Source organism: Brachionichthys hirsutus, chromosome 8, assembly GCF_040956055.1.
Source record: "Brachionichthys hirsutus isolate HB-005 chromosome 8, CSIRO-AGI_Bhir_v1, whole genome shotgun sequence".
In the NCBI taxonomy this organism is placed as follows: domain Eukaryota; kingdom Metazoa; phylum Chordata; class Actinopteri; order Lophiiformes; family Brachionichthyidae; genus Brachionichthys; species Brachionichthys hirsutus.
This window is the reverse complement of record NC_090904.1, coordinates 13,656,753-13,675,007: the sequence shown is the minus strand read 5'-3', so window position 1 is coordinate 13,675,007 and position 18,255 is coordinate 13,656,753. Positions and strand designations below refer to the sequence as shown.

At 45.6% G+C, this 18,255-nt stretch overlaps 1 protein-coding gene across 1 annotated transcript; it reads left to right on the top strand.

The window, feature by feature from the left end:
• Window positions 1–10,984: 10,984 nt before the first annotated feature.
• Window positions 10,985–17,935, top strand: LOC137898323 (GATA-binding factor 2-like). Its single transcript, XM_068742348.1, has 5 exons — window positions 10,985–11,213; window positions 11,849–12,421; window positions 14,729–14,874; window positions 16,689–16,814; window positions 17,636–17,935. The coding sequence occupies exons 1-5, from the start codon at window positions 10,985–10,987 to the stop codon at window positions 17,933–17,935; spliced, it is 1,374 nt and encodes a 457-aa protein (XP_068598449.1).
• The last annotated feature ends 320 nt before the right edge of the window (window positions 17,936–18,255 follow it).

The window sequence follows — 18,255 nt, the reverse complement described above, 5'->3', positions numbered from 1 at the left end:
CACAATCCGAGCCCAGGAGAAACACAAGGGTCAGATAAAGGTCATGGCTTTCCCTCTGAGGTCATCAGGGGTTTTGGCAGGTCATTTCCTGCTCCATAGTGGTCGACCTCCTTCAACTCACAATGATAATGCTAACATATTGTATGTGCCATACAATAATCATTCTGGAAATACATGGCAGGGGGGGACAATGATGTCTCTTAGCGCTGATGCTCGATGCTGCTGAAAGTCCACACAAAAGACTTCTTTTTTTTAGTAGAGGGGATGTTTGGAACAGCATGAGGACAGTTCTAACTCCAGCAGTCACTCACCTCAACGCCAGGCCTCTGACCTTGTCTGCTTGTTTTAAAAATATATATATAAAAGGTCTCTCAAGGTGCGAGCGTTTTGCAGGATCGTCATCTTCCCCGTCCCGTCCGTAAGTCCAGGTCTCAAATTTCAACTGAAACCCGTGAAGATATTCACAAATGAAATCATGAGGTCAAGTTACACAGACAGGAAGAGTCACAATGCAGGAATGAAAACTAAATATGGAGTGAAGTATTGTTCCTGAAATCTTTTAAAGTGTATCTAGAACTTTCTGATGGTCCTGGGCTCCAGTCCGTCTGAGGAATGGGGACTTCGCTGTGTGGCGTTTGCGGGTTCTCCCTGTTTCTCCATGGGTTCAGCTTCCCGGTGTCAGCAGGGATCACCTCCAGGTCCCTGCAACCTGTGAGAACGTGGATATTTATATTATTGACTATCACATTCCTCGTGAAAAAGCATCGCGCGGCTGGAGCGTAAGCCTTTTGTCATCAGAAATCATTTTCTTGACGCTTGATGGCTGTTATATCCCCGTATCATGTGATGTTGCCGTTTGGATGATTGGTCCTTCTGTGTTTTCAGTTCTGGCTCTGCCCCCCCCCGGTCCAGGATGCGATTACCGGTCGCAGAGGAGCTGCGGTTTATCTGTTGATGTGAACTAAGCTGAATACTGTTTAAACCGGAATTCATGTGCAGCGCTGTATCCTGATTTGGTAAACTGTGTGTGTGTGTGTGTGTGTGTGTGTGTGTGTGTGTGTTTGAGGTGGATGAGGGGGTTTGTGCAGGGCGCTGGACTGACTGGGCCATGTGGTTGAGCTGCCACCGTCCTCGATTATTATCTTCCTTTCCTTAAGTATAGTAAAGATGCAGAGTGTGTCAAACGAGGCATCAGTTGAAGAGCTAATCCACAAACTCTTGTGACAATGAGGTGATTGATTACATCGAGGGCTCACCTGCAGTGCTCTAATCTTTCTCACTCTAAAATACACGCATGAACACACACACACACACACACACACACACAGAGTTTGAAGTCACCAGTCAGGGAACAATATCCTGCTCAGAAGAACCTTCACAGCACACGCTCATAAATCACTGAGACAGAGCCACCACCCTCACTGTCACCATGTTTTTATGCACACACACACACACACACATGCACACTTTCAGGTCCATGTTTGTTACATTCATTCGATTCCGTCAATCCTGATACTCGGCCATAAAATCACGTCGTCAAAATGACTCGAATCGAGCCTCAAAAGTCGCCCTCAACACGCCTCACCTGTGCCGATTCCCTCTGGCCCTGCTTTAAACGCGGATCCTCACAACAGCCGCTCTGTGGTGCTCTGTGCTGACCATTCCTCAGTGACAGGGTGCCGGGATAAGGGGATGAGAAGCTCTAAAGGGCGAGGTGAAGGGTGGATGAAAGCCCCTACGACGAAGGTCCCGGGGGCCACGCATCCTGTGCAGGTGGCAGGTGTGATGTGGCTGGGTGCAAAAGCACGAGGCTGAGGAAGAGGAGGACAATGAAGGTGCCTGTGGGCCTCCCCGCAGCTGCGGTAGGCGGGGAGAAGTGAGGCTGACAGATAAGTTGGTTGGAAAGAAAGATGGAGGAAGGGAAAGACAGAAAGATGGGCACGGGACTTCAAACAGAGGATTGGGCCCAGGGTGCAGAGAGACACATTCTTGTCTGACATGGAGGAGGTGGGGACAGACGGAGACCAGGACGGATGGGTGACATAAATAAAGCCAGCTTTAAAGTTCTCCGTCGCACTCCTCCCATGTACGGTCGATGTTTACATCGCGTTCACTTTGGCCCAAAGCCTCTGTGCTCGGCTTATATCTGTGCATGTTGATGTCAACCTCCCTCTCTGAATGGATTTGTATCTACACAAGACAGTAATCCTCTTCCCCCCGCTGGCCTTGTGTGCAACTGTCCACAGCTTCCACTAAGACCCAGTGATCTCTGCCACATGGCGATCCATCAAAGCGCTGATGGCCGTGCCTCTCAGGGCAAGATTTGCCCAGAAAAGCACCCGCGTGGCTCATATGCGTCCCTCGGTGCTCGGGATAAGAGGCAGATGAAGGTCTATCGCTACTTTAGACTTGGTATCATCTTGGATCACATTAAAGGAAAGGAGGGTGAAACAATGCTGCTTTCTGTTAGAAAACACTCACAGAAAGCACACACACACACACACACACACACACACACACACACGTTTCCTTCTCTCTGAATTGGACCTGATTAGAGTGACAGGGGCACTTCCCATTGGCTGTGAGAGTGGCCCTCTCCTTCCCAGGGCAGCCAATTTCCCCTACTCCAGAGCTGATAGGAAACTTTGATTGTCCACCGAGCTCATGAGAGACAAAGAGACTTTTCCTCTTGCAATCCACGTATCGCACCATCACATCTCCACCTACAATCTCCCTCCCCACTTGCTCTTTTTTCTTCTCCTCTGCAATCTCTCCAGCCTGACCTTTCATCCCTTATTTCACTGTTTTTGCTGCGTGCCGCTGAACGCGAGTCCATTAAACACTGGCACTGACTGTTTTGATGGGCAGGAAGTTTCACTTCATGCAGTGACATCTGCATCCTGTAACACATTCCCGGCTTGCACACAACATCTACTGTTTTGGCCCTCTGATAGCATCCCTGTTATTTAACACACCGGTATGTGTATTCTGTTGGGAGTGAAGTATACTGAGAAAAGAGAGGGAGGACAGAATAATCCAGGCAGTTAATGTGGAGCGAGCCGACAGGAAACATCACCCTCTCTCACATGTCTGTACCTGTGCCGGCCCTTCATGAGAGCACACTTCCTGTCAAAGCTCCCATAACTTCCTGTACTGCCACTGGGAATCTAAGCTGGAACAGCTCAACATTGCACAAGTCTTCCCCCTTTCTTTCAGTTTGCATGGTTTTCAACCATTTCGTAATTGCTCAATCCCCCAAAGTCATTTCGCTATTGTTAAAATATGTGATGTATCAGTTGCTTGCAAAAAAAAACAAATCATACAAGAGCTGTTCGTGGTTCAGTGCAACACATTTCTAGCTTTTTTTTAAATCCACTTTCAACACAAAATGCTACTTTTAAAGACGACTGCTGTCTCAAAACACGTGAAAATCCTGCATAGCATCTTATAAAACCACATAATTATCAAACCAGATGTTGTTAAGATATTGTTCCAACAGAGGCCCAAAGTATTTTTTTTTTTTGTTGAGGACTAAATGTACCTAAGTTCAAGAAAATTCTTCAGTGTGCTCAAATAAAAACAAACATCTAGATGAGCTCCAGAAGTTCCGTGGATCGATGAAACATAACTCTAACTTTTTTTAAGAATTTAAATATGTCTCCAGTTTATGCAGCGAAGATTAAAGACGAAACGTGGGGACAAACTCTGTGAATCTTTGGGGCTGCTTTGCTTCCTCTCGCAAACTGTGCATGTGAAATGCTACAATGGATTCCATCAAGTGTCAGAAAATCCGACAACGTCTCGCCATCTCTGAGGAATCTGAAGCTTGAGTGACTCTGGACATTCCAAAAGGAAAATAATCCCAAACATAGTCCATTGTCCACCAAGGCTTGGTTTTAGATGACGTCCTTGAACATTCTAGATTCTAGAATGACCATCAAAGGTCAAAGGACCCGAGGACGGCGGCTGCGAGGCTTAGACCCAAGTATATTACAGAAGTGGTCATTGCTCATGAGGAATGGGTTAAGATTCTTCAGGAATTTCCCTATATAGCACGCTCACGCACACACACACACACATCGAGGATGGGACTACTCGTGTAGTGCTACTACATCCTCTCCTCGCCAGGGGTCGCTGCATAACAGACCATTTCCTGCTGACTTGAACGTCCCTCCTGCAGCGAGCAGCCTCTTGCTGAGGATACCTCCTCCATCACTACAAGAGCCTCTCATTTATATGACAAGGGTTTTTTTCGGCGCAGAAAAAAGCGCAATGCCATTAGTATAATGACATCAAATGAAATGAGCACATGCATGTTTATAAATGCGTTTTGACGCAGGGGGCCACACGGGGTGGAGAAAAAAAAGCCGGTTCGGTGACTTTGTGTATGACCTTTTCGGAAAAAGAGCTAATCCCGAGCCATAATAGACTCCGGGAGCAATATGGAAAACTGCTGCTGCGTTATCTCAGTTGTCTAGGAGACCATCGGAGCACCGGGGCGGTGGAGATGCCACGGTATTAAAAGGGGAGTGTGTGTGTGTGTGTGCGTGAAGGTGTTTGTGTGTGCATTATAAAATGTTTTCAGTGTTTTCAAGTGTCAATCATAAATACTGTATCGTGGATTTACAAACACGATTGGCTCGAGGCAGTTTTCTGCTTGATATAAACGTAAATTTAATTTTGGAAACATAAGGAGAACAGTGAACGAGAAGGCCGCGCACGCTCGTGCGAATTATTCGTTCAATTAAAGCACGCATCAAATAGAAATGTTTACTACACAAATCCTAAACGTCGTTGACGAAATGCCACAACTGTTTATTTGAACAGAAACAGGACTGTGGGGGGGGGGGGGGGGCAGTTCCTTTGGAGAGTGAAAGTAGAAAAATCAGAGAAAAATCACGGAGCCTGTGACGCGATCATGCGTGGATTATGAGGGAATCGCTCCCACAACAATTAATCTTATTGCAAATGGATCTTGTGGTTTTATCTGTGTTTTGTGCTCTTAGCCTTCAAAGAAAAAAACAAATCATCTCAAAACCTTCATCAATACGTTTGAAAATGTGTGACGATGCTCTTTTACATGTTTTAATGAATAAATAAATAAATAAACACAGCTCCCCTATTATACAGAATTAGATTTTCCAAATTCTGGTGTATTTAGAAGAGTATTTAGAGATGTTTAAGGTGATTAACTGACGTCACATGGCATTAATTGCGCGTTTAATAACGCTTGTATGTTAAGATTGTTATAACCGAATACAGCCCATTGGTGGTACCGCCGCAGCGCGTAACGTGTAAATATTCCTCATTCCCCTTGCCTAGCTGTCTCTATCAACCCCCCCCCCCCCCCCCCCTCTATATACACATGATGCATTAGATGCATTGAATGTATTTGTTGTGCAAGTTTGAAAAGACGGCGATAATCTGGGAGGGAGAGATAAGGAACAGCAATTTATTCCGCAGCACTTTGGACCCCGCTTCCAGCCTCGGTCGGTGCTGACACCCCCAGCAGTTTGCTGATAACGATTAGGCCATTTATTATCTTCACAGAGAACAAAGATTGCGTGGTGCCGATGAAATATTACCCCCTGGTAATAATCAGAAGGAGAAGGGCTCTGGCATCTAATGCAGTGTGCATATAGCCTAATATCGCGCCTCAAGGAAACCGTGACTCGTCTGTACGCACGCCAAGGATATGCCGACAATTGATTATCAGTAGCGCAAGTAGACATAACAATAACAATAATAATAATAATAATAATAATAATAATAATAACAATAATTCGGTGGATGAGGTTTTCGCTTATTACTTATTTTCTATAATTCTACTTTTGGTGAACTGATTGTCAGAAAGACCCCATCAAGTGATGATATTTTCACTAAAAACTCGCTTTAGGAGACAGAAATGCTGACTACAAATAGATGAAAGAGAATGAAAGTTAGATGTTCCAAAATAACATACTGGGATAACTTTTAAGGAGAAGCGCTTCCACGTGTAGGCCTTGCGAGTCAGAAAACACGTTTGGCACGTCTTCCTGATTTTACGTGCCAAAACGTGGACATGCTGAACGCGCACATCTTTGCTCTGCTCATTTTAAACACTGACAATAATGTTATTAATCCAGACTTTGTTCTTCTCTTTTTGTTTCTCCCCTCTTTGTGTGCGTGTGCGCTCTAGGGAGCACGAGCCCCGGTTTGCAGAGGTTCTCGCGCGCCCCTTGCACCTGCCCATGCGGCTCCCGCGCACGAGCCCCGGTCGCGTGCAGGAGATTTTAGGGGCTTTGCATTTTTACAAAGTTGTTGCGCGACTGTGTGGGATATAAAGCACCACAGCGGAGGGAGGGGAAGTTATCTGTCTTCTCTCAGACGCGTAACACAGACGGCGGTGCGTAATAAGGCTAAATGCATTCAGTCAATTAAGGCTGATAATCTTGAACACAATTTCAGTCAGGAAAAAAGGAACCCAACGGTGGGCTGAGAAATTCTGAAGACCCAAGCCCTTCTTTGGGATAAAATAAAAAAGTTGCCCTTCACAACTTTATTTCCTTTATCTCACACATGAGACAAAATGATACCAGAACTGGTCGAAAAAGTTCTCAATCAATGCAATTATTCATCACTTTGTGCGTAAACGTTGCGCGTAAAAATGACATTTTTTTGGAAAGTCTGCATTTGGTTGTATATGAATGTTGATCTGAACTCTTTGGTGTAATAAAATCATGCAGCCAAATGTTCGACGCGCGTAAGTTATCGATCACCTCTCGGGAGCCGGTATAGAGGCCTCTCTGTGTCTGTCCGTGTAACCGGGAACCGGAAGACAGGCTCGACGTGCGACTACGTCGGTGCGCTGCTGCAGCTTCTCACACGGCCGCTCAAGTTTTTGCTCATATACTCAGAGAGGTTTGGATAAAGCGAGGCAGGAAGGAGGCACTGAGCGCGCACACGCACGCACACACACACACACGCGCACGCGCACGCACACACACCGCTGTCAGACGGAGAACACTGGTGTCTAGACGTGCTGCATCTTTAAAGAACGGGGATCGCCGGGACACCTTTCCATCATCGGTCGTTTATTTCTGCGCCGTTATTTTTGCAGAGAACCGTCGGAGCTGGGCGAAGAACCGGAGGGAGCCTTTCTCTCGGCTCGCATGTACGAGACGCAGGTTAGTCGAGTATCGATGTTTTAAAATCATCTGATATTTCTTAAAAACATCCTTGAGGAAAAGTATTTTTTTTTTATTTAATAGCGTGTTACAGTAATTATAATTACAACGACGCGCGCCTGTTTTGTTTTAAAATGACCTGGTCATCGGGCATTGTTGTTTCCCAACAATTGGTTGATAAATAGCTTTTTGAACCTTTAAATAATATCAATTACTGGTTTTAAGTGTGATTTGTAATTGTAGTTTGTTTATAGTCCTGTTTCGACTATGTCATATTAACAGAAGAAACAATTTGACATGATCAGGTTTTAATGCTGTATTCAGCGTTTCTGACATATTTCTTTTTAACCAAAATATATTATTTAAAACAGAAAGAACAAAAAAAAAAGAAAAGAAAAATTATAGCAATTGGCAATATTGAATCCAGAGAACAGTTCTTTTTTTAAACAAATAACTTAACAAATAATAAAAAAAGACAATTAATGTGGCGTTTTTAATTCTTCAGTGGACAAGGACAGGAAAAAATAAAAGCACACTCGACCACGAACTGGTTTGATATCAGTGATGAAAACAATATTCCAGTGGTCACGGTTTAAAAGGCATAACAATCAGAAAGAGTCGGTGCAATAACGGAGCCGTCAGGGCAGGGCTGGGTCTCCGTTTGCATGCAGGAGCTGCGGTGCATTTACACCAGCCTCTCTCTCTCTCTCTCTCTCTCTCTCTCTCTCTCTCAGGCTGGAGTGCGTGCAAAACAAAGAGATTTGTGTGTAGGTTGAGGGAAGAAACATGATTATTTGATTCAGGAATGAATGAACAGACTTTAATCCTCTTGACACTTCTGATCAGACAGTTTAGGGAGCATTGTGTTGCAAAGGACTTTTTCAAAATGTACTCTGTGTACTTATTAAGGGGGTTTGGTTATAAGAACCCTTTTCTGTTCCGTAATCCCTTCCCGTCATATAGACGTCCTCCACTCTGAAATGTTATTATTCTGGTCAAAATGCTTAAATGGAAGTAAGTGTTCCTCTCCCAGCAGCATGCAGGCTCCTCTTCCACCGGTTACACGCTCTTATGTCTGTGTGCTTAAAGCCCTACAGTGCCCTGGCTCATCTAATTAGCAGAGTAAAGGGGACAATAATGCTTCAGCTGGTTTGTGTCATTCTGGCTCTGCTTATCTTCACAAGCCCCACTGTGGCTCTTCACTCCCCACCGATGCAACACACACACACACACGCACAATTTCAGAAGCATTTGCACAGTAATACACCTCCACATGGTATAATGATGGATGACCGGGCCCAATGGGAACACACTAGGTAGATAGGCCTGCAGCCAATCCCATTTAATAACAGCATGGATCGGAATGATAATCTTGTTGTTCATTAGCCGCTGTGGCTGCGCAGGAACACGGTTGTTGCACACACATCTCACGCAGCACACAGGAGGTGTGGTCAGAGGGATAGGGTTCGCATGTCTCGCATCCCTGCATGGGTGCAACAACACTGTCCTTGAGAAAGACAGAGAGGGAAAGCAACAGCACCCCCCACTAACCCTCCATCATCTGCTCCCGTCTTTGGTTCCAGGGCAAATTCAAATGGGATTAATGAAGGTATAAATTACAGCAGGCCAAATCCTGCTGAGCAATCCATTTGACAAACATGTAAACAACAATGCATGCTCCAACAGTTAGCCTGGGCCCAGTGGTTAGCAGCCAGATTACAATACAAAGCCACAGAGGATCCTAGAGGACCCCGAGGACTCTAGAGTACCCTAAAGGGGACCCTACAGAGTACCCTAAAGGGGACACTACAGGGACTCTTTACAGAGGACTCTACAGAGGACCCTAGAGTACCCTAAAGGGGACCCTCTACAGAGTACCCTACAGGGGACACTACGGGGACTCTTTACAGAGGACTCTACAGAGGACCATCTACAGGGGACACTACGAGGACTCTTTAGACCCTACAGGGGACCCTCTACAGAGCACCCTACAGGGGACACTACGGGGACTCTTTACAGAGGACTCTACAGAGGACCATCTACAGGGGACACTACGAGGACTCTTTAGACCCTACAGGGGACCCTCTACAGAGTACCCTACAGGGGACACTATAGGGACTCTTTACAGAGGATTCTACGGAGGACCATCTAGGGACACTACGAGGACTCTTTAAACCCTACAGGCGACCCACAAATCAGAGTTAAGAGAGGTCTTTTACCTGAGAGAACTTGGTATCAGAGGCTTCACTGACACACCCTACAAACGGCCACCCCCTTTGATCCTGTGACGTCACCTCTAGTCGTCAGCGGGGCGGCCAGGCTAGACTCGAAAAGCGACCGTCCGTTCCCTGTCAGTCTCACACACACACACACACACACACATACGAACGCGCAACGAAACACACACAGGCATGTATCTAAATAAAACAACTTTGCTAACGAATAACAGCATTTATTTCTCACGGCCTATTTTTTATTTTTTTTTGCAAAGCATTCTGTAATGCAACGTATAAAATAAAATTATGAAAAGCAATTTGCATATATATATTTATTTGTTTTACGTTTTTTGATTCACCGTGACAGAGATAAGGAAAAAATAAATAAACAAATATAAAAATAAAAATAAATATGTCCCTTTGTTTGAGATTTGATTTGTGTTCAATGCGGCTCCTGCATGTTGGTTGTCATTGGTGAGGGGCCAGAGGCGCCTTTAGAATGCAAACAGTCCTCCAGACAAACCCACTGTGTTCACGAGAAGAATGCGCTGCGACTAATTAAAGACAATTAGCCACTCCTAACAATAGGGACAATTTCGGGGTCATAAATCGACTCCTCCTCTGTTGACTTTAGAGGTGCCAATGACGCTGTTTATTTACATAACAGCAGTATGCAAAAACACAACTCACATTGACTTTTCGCTGGTAACGCAAAGCCTCATCTACAAGTTTAACTTTAAAAGAAAAAAATATGGTTTTGCACGTTTGTGCTACATTAAAAAGTGTCTAAAATATGTGGCTTACATTCACATATAGCATTCCAAAATAGTTCTTAGGGCGGGGGAACATGTTACTATATAATATATATTAAAATAATTATAGTATTAATTTCCTTCTATTTTAGATTCGTGTCTCTAGGCTTCCACGCGGATTATGAGCGCTCATTCAGGGTGAGCATTATGGGATAGAAAGACATTAAATTGCTGATTGATAAGTTTTACGGGCGCAGTGGACGCACAAAATGAAAGAAGGGAACGCAGGGACGCAGGGAGCCAATAATGGCAGGGCTGGCTGTGATTGGGTCAGATCGACGCCCCGCCTCACGTGGCTTGATATGGGAATTTACTGGCGCCAACCGCATCAGTCTGCGCCACATCTCATTAGTGAGTCTGAAGACTGCGTGGATCAGGGGCTTTACGCATCCGAGCCGCTATTTGCCGTCAGCTGATCGAAACCGCAACAGGTATCCAGAAGACATATTTATGTTTTCCTCCTCGCGTTTAGACGTATCACGACGACCATTGGAAAAAAAAAAAAGAAAAAGAAAAAAGTATTTTGTTTTTGAGCTGACATTACGATTGACGTGTTCAATGTTTATATTCTCCTGTCAAATTGTATTATTAGATTAAAATATATGACTATGGTGTTTAACATTTAACATTCATTCTCGTTGCAGGTAAAAGGAGTCCCGGTGTTTTTGAGGATTATTTATGAAGTAAATAAAGACAGACGAGACCAGTAAAAAACCCAGGAACTATATTGCAAGGAGGATTTAACTCCCTTTACCTCGGAGGCGCAAAGAGAGCATCCAGCTCTGCAGCCATGGAGGTCGCAGCGGCCGATCAGTCGCGGTGGATGGCGCACCATCACGCCGTGCTGAACGGCCAGCACCCGGACTCTCACCACCACAGCCTGAGCCACAACTACATGGAGCCCATGGCGCCTTTACTGCCCCAGGACGAGGTGGACATGTTTCTGAACCACTTGGACTCGCAAGGGAACCCTTACTACGCCAACTCTCGGGCAAGAGTCACGTACAGCCAAGCCCACGGTAAGAAAAGCCACGAGCACGGTTATACGTGTGCGTTTTAATCATTAATAATTGTTAAAATATACGTTTATTAGTCATTGACCAGACGGAGCGCGTTATAATCTGTGGGTTTGGTTTGTAAATATAATTACATTTGCTCTGTAATCCCGTTTTATCTTTTCTGGGACAATTCACCAACATAAAAGGAATTTCTAGCAAATGACAGGGAGAGGAAAGGGAAGTATGTCATTTAACCCCTCTCTGCTGGGGCAGGGGGTTCTGGACGGAGAGAGAGAGAGAGAGAGAGGCACTTCCCGGATATAAAATAAAAACCAAAAGCAAATGTACCAATAACAATCTTTAGTCCGGGGACTGCAGTCTGACATGACGACGAGCTTATTCTTCTGCTTTCTTATATATATATAATAATATAATATATATTTTAACAAATAAGAGACTATTGAAAAAAAAGCATTTTAATAACCGGTTGTTCAGAGAGAAAAAAACTGTTGATAATTTAAAATTGAATCTACATTTGGAACTATAAATGTCGGACTCTAGTCGGTCTGAGTATTTAACAGGTAAGGACTCGAATGATAATGATCTGCTTCACAAACTCGACGCAGCCTGTTTTAAATGGTTGCTTTGGATTTCAGCTCGGCTCACTGGGAACCAGGTTTGCCGGCCACACCTCATCCACAGTCCCGGGATTCCATGGCTGGACCCCGGTAAAGCGGCCCTGTCCGCCGCGCACCACCACAACGCGTGGGCCGTCGGCCACTTCAGCAAGCCCGGCCTGCACGCCGCCGGCTCCGGCTACCCCTGCGGCAGCAGCACGGGCTCGGCGCCGGTGTCGTCGCTCACTCCGGCGTCCCACTCCAGCCCGCACCTCTACAGCTTCCCCCCCACTCCGCCGAAAGACGTGTCCCCCGACCCCGGCCCCACCTCCCCGACCTCCACCTCCACCAGGATGGACGAGAAGGAGTCGATCAAGTACCAGGTGTCGTTGAGCGACGGGATGAAAATGGAGAGCTGCAGCCCACTGCGCAGCGGCCTGGCGTCCATGAACGGCCAGGGCCCCCCCACGCATCACCCCATCCCGACGTACCCGGCCTACTCTCTGCCGCCGCACGAGTACGGAGGCAGCCTGTTCCATCCGGGCAGCTTGCTCGGCGCGTCCTCTTCCAGCTTTACGCCCAAATGCAGAAGCAAAGCCAGATCGAGCTCAGGTGAGCCTTTAAAGTTTCCTTCACGGAATGGGTTTGGAGAAAATACCGACCCATTAGTCCTGCTTAAAAAGTTCTCGTTCATCCGACGGAGCCATTTTTCTCCTGTCGCGGTTATTCTCAGGCGCTTCTTTTATCTGCGCGTTGGCGCATGCACGTATTTATTTTTTATTATTACTTTATATAGCTTTACTTAAAGGCTGACTTTTTTTTTTTATTGCTCTGATGGGTAACTCACAAAAGTGTGACTATTTCCACCTCCACATGAGAAACCTCTTTTTCCCGCGTCACTCCTCGACACTTAAGGCACTTAAATCGGCCTTAAGTGAAACTCCTCAAACTATAATCGGGGTCCGACTTTTCTAAACTATAATGTGCAGCCACAGGGCCATTACGCGCACAGTTAAACGAAACAGAGTTAATTATTCTAATCAATTATTCATACAGGGCATCTTTATTTGTTTGTAGCTTTGGCCAAAAACCGCAATAGTTTGACATGGGTAAATGAGATTATGTAATATATATACCGGTATATTTTTAAAGGTTTATTTAAATAATCAGCATTGAATTAAACGACCTCCTTCGTGCGATGGGCTTGTTTTCTTTTAAATGCGGCCTTTATTGCACTTAAAAATGAAGGAGTCACGACGCCCTGGCTCCTGGGTTCCTGCCATATCCTGTATACCTCCAAGTGAACAAATCACGACCTCCACCCCCCCCCCCCCCCCCCCAGTACTAACAAAGACAGGCGACAGAGCCCTGCTGTTCTTAAGGATGGCCTTGGCCAGAATACAGATGGAGCGAGGTGGTTGCAGGCATCTCAGCATGGAGACTAAAAACGCGTTTTAACTCTCAGAGCATTAAAATATCCCCAAAAAGGTTTATTATCTGACTGCCTGGACGAACACCTGGTTCAGTAAAACTGCATGAGCAGATTTAAACTTAACACACGGCTGACATTAATGAGGTTTGAAAAACAACCCAGTGTGGTAATGGGTTTGTAATTTCCCCACATTGTTCCAGTTGCTCGACTTGAATAACGGGACCCCCCCACACCCAAAAAAAAAGACAACAAAAGGCATTGTTGACTGTCTGCAAGCCTGCCTCAACTACATGTACTTGTGAAATTAGCAGCCATGCATGCACCAGCCTTATGTGGTACACTAAGGGAAACCCCAGGATCGGATCATCTGAGAGAAAATGATCTTTTCTATAGCAAAGAAATTGTGACATTTAAAATAAGCCAGCCACCGCTAATGCCAGAATCAAAAATACAAACATATCAGCTATGACATTAAAATGGCTCTTATCTATCAACGTCGGTGTCCAGTGTCTGTAATGATAATTAATTTGTTGTACAAAATGCCACAATGACATTTAAGATGTCAGCACATATCTTCTATAGCGGCGCTTCCTGCTGGACTATAGTCTCAAACCGAGCTCCTCCTCTCTAACCTACATTTTATCTTATTCTCATTCTGTACCTGCTTTAATGTGGCGGCTGGACCGCAAAGTGCTTAAAAAAAGAAGATAAGGGAGGAGAGAATAAGAGCAGCAAGATGCATTTCAAAAGGAACGCTGCTTTTTTTATTTTTTTTTTACACTCAGGTCAGATTCCATTGTGGAGTGAGGGCGGGACTGCGGGTGTCACTGGCTCTATAACCAGAATAATGAGGCGATGCTCTTGGGAGAGAGGGATACTTGAATTAAATGAGTCGGTCGGTTTAGCAACAGGTTGTTTGAAGTCAATCAGACCTGAATGGGCGAGGAGAGCGTGTGGGAATAAGTAAGAAAGCCTGTTTTTGTATAGAAGAGCAAATGATGGACACAAAAGGTCGATTTCAGAGTCGGTCGCGACGGAAACATCATCGATGCGACTCTGAAAGCCGTCTCTTTATTATTGATTGCAGCCAACTGGCATCCAAGCTTGTCGTCAAAGACTGTCCAACACATTTAATACCACCACACACTTATATTTCCTCTCTCTCGAGGTTGATTAATAATGTAGCCCTAATTTGATGATGTGTCCCATTCTTGTTGGACACCTTTGGACATGTTCTGGCTGTCTCTGGCCTGACCCACTCTGGATCAGCTTACATTGCGGTGTCTGTGACAGCACATGGTAAACCCAGCATTCTGATATGAGACAGATTTTGACTTATTACAGGGCCACCTGGGCTCATCCCACGCACGCTGTGTGTTTACCCGCTTGTGCTGGACAGCTATACTGCGTGTTGCTTCAGATATAATGGGTGAATTTTTTAATTATATAAATGTTCTTCTCTTTTCCTCCTGCTGAATTCTACGCAGAGGGTCGTGAATGTGTAAACTGCGGCGCCACCTCAACCCCACTGTGGCGACGGGACGGTACCGGCCACTACCTTTGCAACGCCTGTGGACTGTACCACAAGATGAACGGCCAGAACCGACCCCTTATCAAACCCAAACGCAGACTGGTGAGTCCCCCCCCTCTCTCTCTCTCTCTCTCTCTCCACTCTGAGAGCAGGCACACAAATATGAGCACAAAGCAGATGCCTGCAGCACAATTCCAGGAAAGTTATATTTTCCCTATGATCTTCCTGGAATTGTTTTCCCCTCTCACCCCCCATGATCTGCCTTTGCAGCCTGTTACAATACTGCTACTATTGCCATTGTTCCTGCTATCATTATTGCTGGTACTTCTGATACTGTTACTGATACCAATGCCCATGCTGCTTTAGTTAACACCATCTCGAGTAAATGAAAGAGTAAATGAAAAGAAGCACGGACACGTAGCCCAACTTTCCTTTCATGGCTTGTTTTTTTCTTGTTTTTTTACAGCGTTTCCTGAATCATTTAGTTTCAGCAGTAAAAAGTTTTATTTGTACTTTGTAGACAAGTGGTTGATTTTCTAAAAAATTAAAGTCCTTAAAATCATATTTAGATGCAGACATATATAAAAAAGTTTTTATTATTTCAATGGATGATGGATGAGAAGAATTAAAAGTACGTTTTATGGACACAAATAAAGAAACAATAAAGCTACTTGTAATAATTTATCTACATCTCATATTAATAATAACAGTGGCAAAATTACAGCATATTTTAAAAGCGATTAATCACATAATGTCTTCCAACTATTATTTAATTATGTGGGAATAACTGACTCAAATAAAATAGGTTTATTTTGCCTTGCTTATAAATCGTCCCGCACCAAAAGATCTGGAAACGATAAATCTTTTAAAGCTTCTTATAATATTTTCGTGTTTCTTGAGCACCTCCGTTGTTCCTTAATGAAAAGCCCACGACATTTTCCACTGCGTCGGCCCGTGTGGCTGGAGCGTTTGCATTTTCAACTCAAGTGTTTTTCAGAGTCGTGTTCAAAGGGGCATCCAGTTGTTTCCTATCCGGATATCTGCCCGGCCCAGATAAGGAAGTCAGGCTCCCGGCTGTTTCCGCCTTCACCCGGCGCGCAGCATTCTCTCTGGCCAGACTGACAAATACTGTAAAGAGATTATCACAACACTGGAGGAGCCGCTTGTGTGTGTGACAGAGACAGCCCGCGAGGGCGGGGATTGGAAAATAAATGGATTTATGCTCTTGTTTGTCTTTCTCGGTGACCAGCAGGAGAACCTAAACGCACTGCGTCTTTTTTTTTTTTTTTAGGCTTTATTTCGCATGAGAATATTCAGGTTTCTTGTTGCTCTCCGGCTCAACAGCAAAGGAGTCCATCTGAGATTAATAAAAAGTTAAATTAAAAAAGGATGCTGCCTGCTTCCATGGGCCTGCAGGGTTCTCGCATACAAACCGAATGTTTCTTATTATGCGTGAAGAATTCATCCGCAATGGTCACAGGAGCGCACTGCGAGGCAGGACACCGCGTCTCGGGATAAAGGTTCACACGAGACCCGTATTGTAATACTATTATTACCAGAATATCGATCTGAGGTAATTGACGCAAACGATGTACATAATTGTGTATTATTCCGCAGATTAAAACCCGTTTACGTACAATTAGTTTGTGGCATTTAGCCTAATGTCTTCAATTGGGTGCCGCTTTTCTTTTTCCTCCACGCGTTTCTGCGTTATGCGGGTTAAAAAAAAGAAAAGAAAAGAAACGTCGTGTCAGTCCACACGCTGCAGTTTTGGAGCTGTGGCTTTTACTGTTCGACTGTCAGTGCGCGTCTTTTCTAATGTGCGTTTCTGTGCGGCTCGGTGTGCGCCGTGACGCACCGGCAACACGCGCATGGGTCGTTTATTCATCGTGACGCGTTTTCTCTCCTTCCTCCAGTCCGCCGCCCGACGCGCAGGCACCTGCTGCGCAAACTGCCAGACCACCACCACCACCCTGTGGAGGCGCAACGGGAACGGAGACCCGGTGTGTAACGCCTGCGGCCTTTACTTTAAACTGCATAATGTAAGTAGTCTGACAGACAAAACTCTTCTCAAGTGCGGGGGGTGGCCCGTTAACTGGTTTAGAAGTGGGCGGACAGCTTGTATCGATTTAGGAGCGTCCGAGGCAAAGCCTGCTCCCCCGGTCGAGCAGAACCCACCGGCCGCCGCCTTATTTATTCATTTATTAATGCGTCGTTGTTTCAATGGGGGGCGTTACTCCCCGGAGAGGCTGCAGGGTGGGTGTCGGTTACACTGATGAGGATTCGTCTGGTTCCATTCAGCGCTCCTCATGTATTCATATCGACCAGGACGGTTCGGTTCGGTTTCAAAACCCAAACAAAAGCTCAAAAGCGCCCCCCGACTCGCCTTATAATGGAGATTTATATATGCAAAACAGCTGCTCATTATTTGTAGCGTTCATTTTTACACCGCTGTGACGTCAGTGATGTCCTAATTGGGCCCTGGAACCACTGTTGGATGTTTTTTCGTGATGACCCGGGTTGGTTTATCAGGAGCAGCATATTTTAGGTAAAATGCAGCTTATAGTTGAATCTCGGGGGGAAAAGGAAAAATGGCGTGGACAACTCGTGATGCATCACAATATAGGTTTTCCAGATCTAAATGATGGAAAATCAGGAATGATGACAAACACATGACTCCACGTGGACACAGTATGCTTGCAGGATCAAGAAATGAGATGGTAATACTGCATTTTGCTATGCCTATAAAATGATCCCTTATTCTTATTCCCGGAGTCCAGCTGGAGGTCACAGCAAAATGAGGGGCGAAAATGAACCGTCAGAGAAGTTGACTTGCCTGGAGCTAATGTGCTGCTCTCCACAGGTCAACAGACCCCTGACCATGAAAAAAGAAGGCATCCAGACACGCAACCGCAAGATGTCCAGCAAGTCCAAGAGGAACAAGCGAGCAGGCGACGGCTTCGAAGAGCTATCCAAGTGCATGCACGACAAGGCCTCTCCGTTCGGCGGCGCACCCAGCCTCACCAGCCACATGGCCCACATGAGTCACCTGCCCCCCTTCGGCCACTCTGGACACATGCTGCCTACTCCCACACCCATTCACCCTTCATTCGGTCACCCACACCACTCCAATCGCTCACCCGTCTGGGCTGAGCCACACTGAGGCCATGCCACACCCCGAGCCCTCGGAGCCACCGTGTCAGCTTTAACACTAAATCACCCCCCCCCCCCCTACTTTGCGTCAAAAGCTGAGAAGAAATGATTGTCATGTACAGTGGTTGGAGGGGAGCGGCTTTCAGTTGGACTTAATGTCATGCCGGACCTCACTGGTGGGAGAGCCGGACTTTGGCGTACTCTGAAGCGCTAATGTGACGGGGCTTGCAGGAATGCAACGAACAAAGACGCTTGGCGTTCTTTTCGCTTGTTTTTAACTAAAGTCACTTTGGTACCCACCTCTCCTTGACCCTGTCACAGGAGACTCGC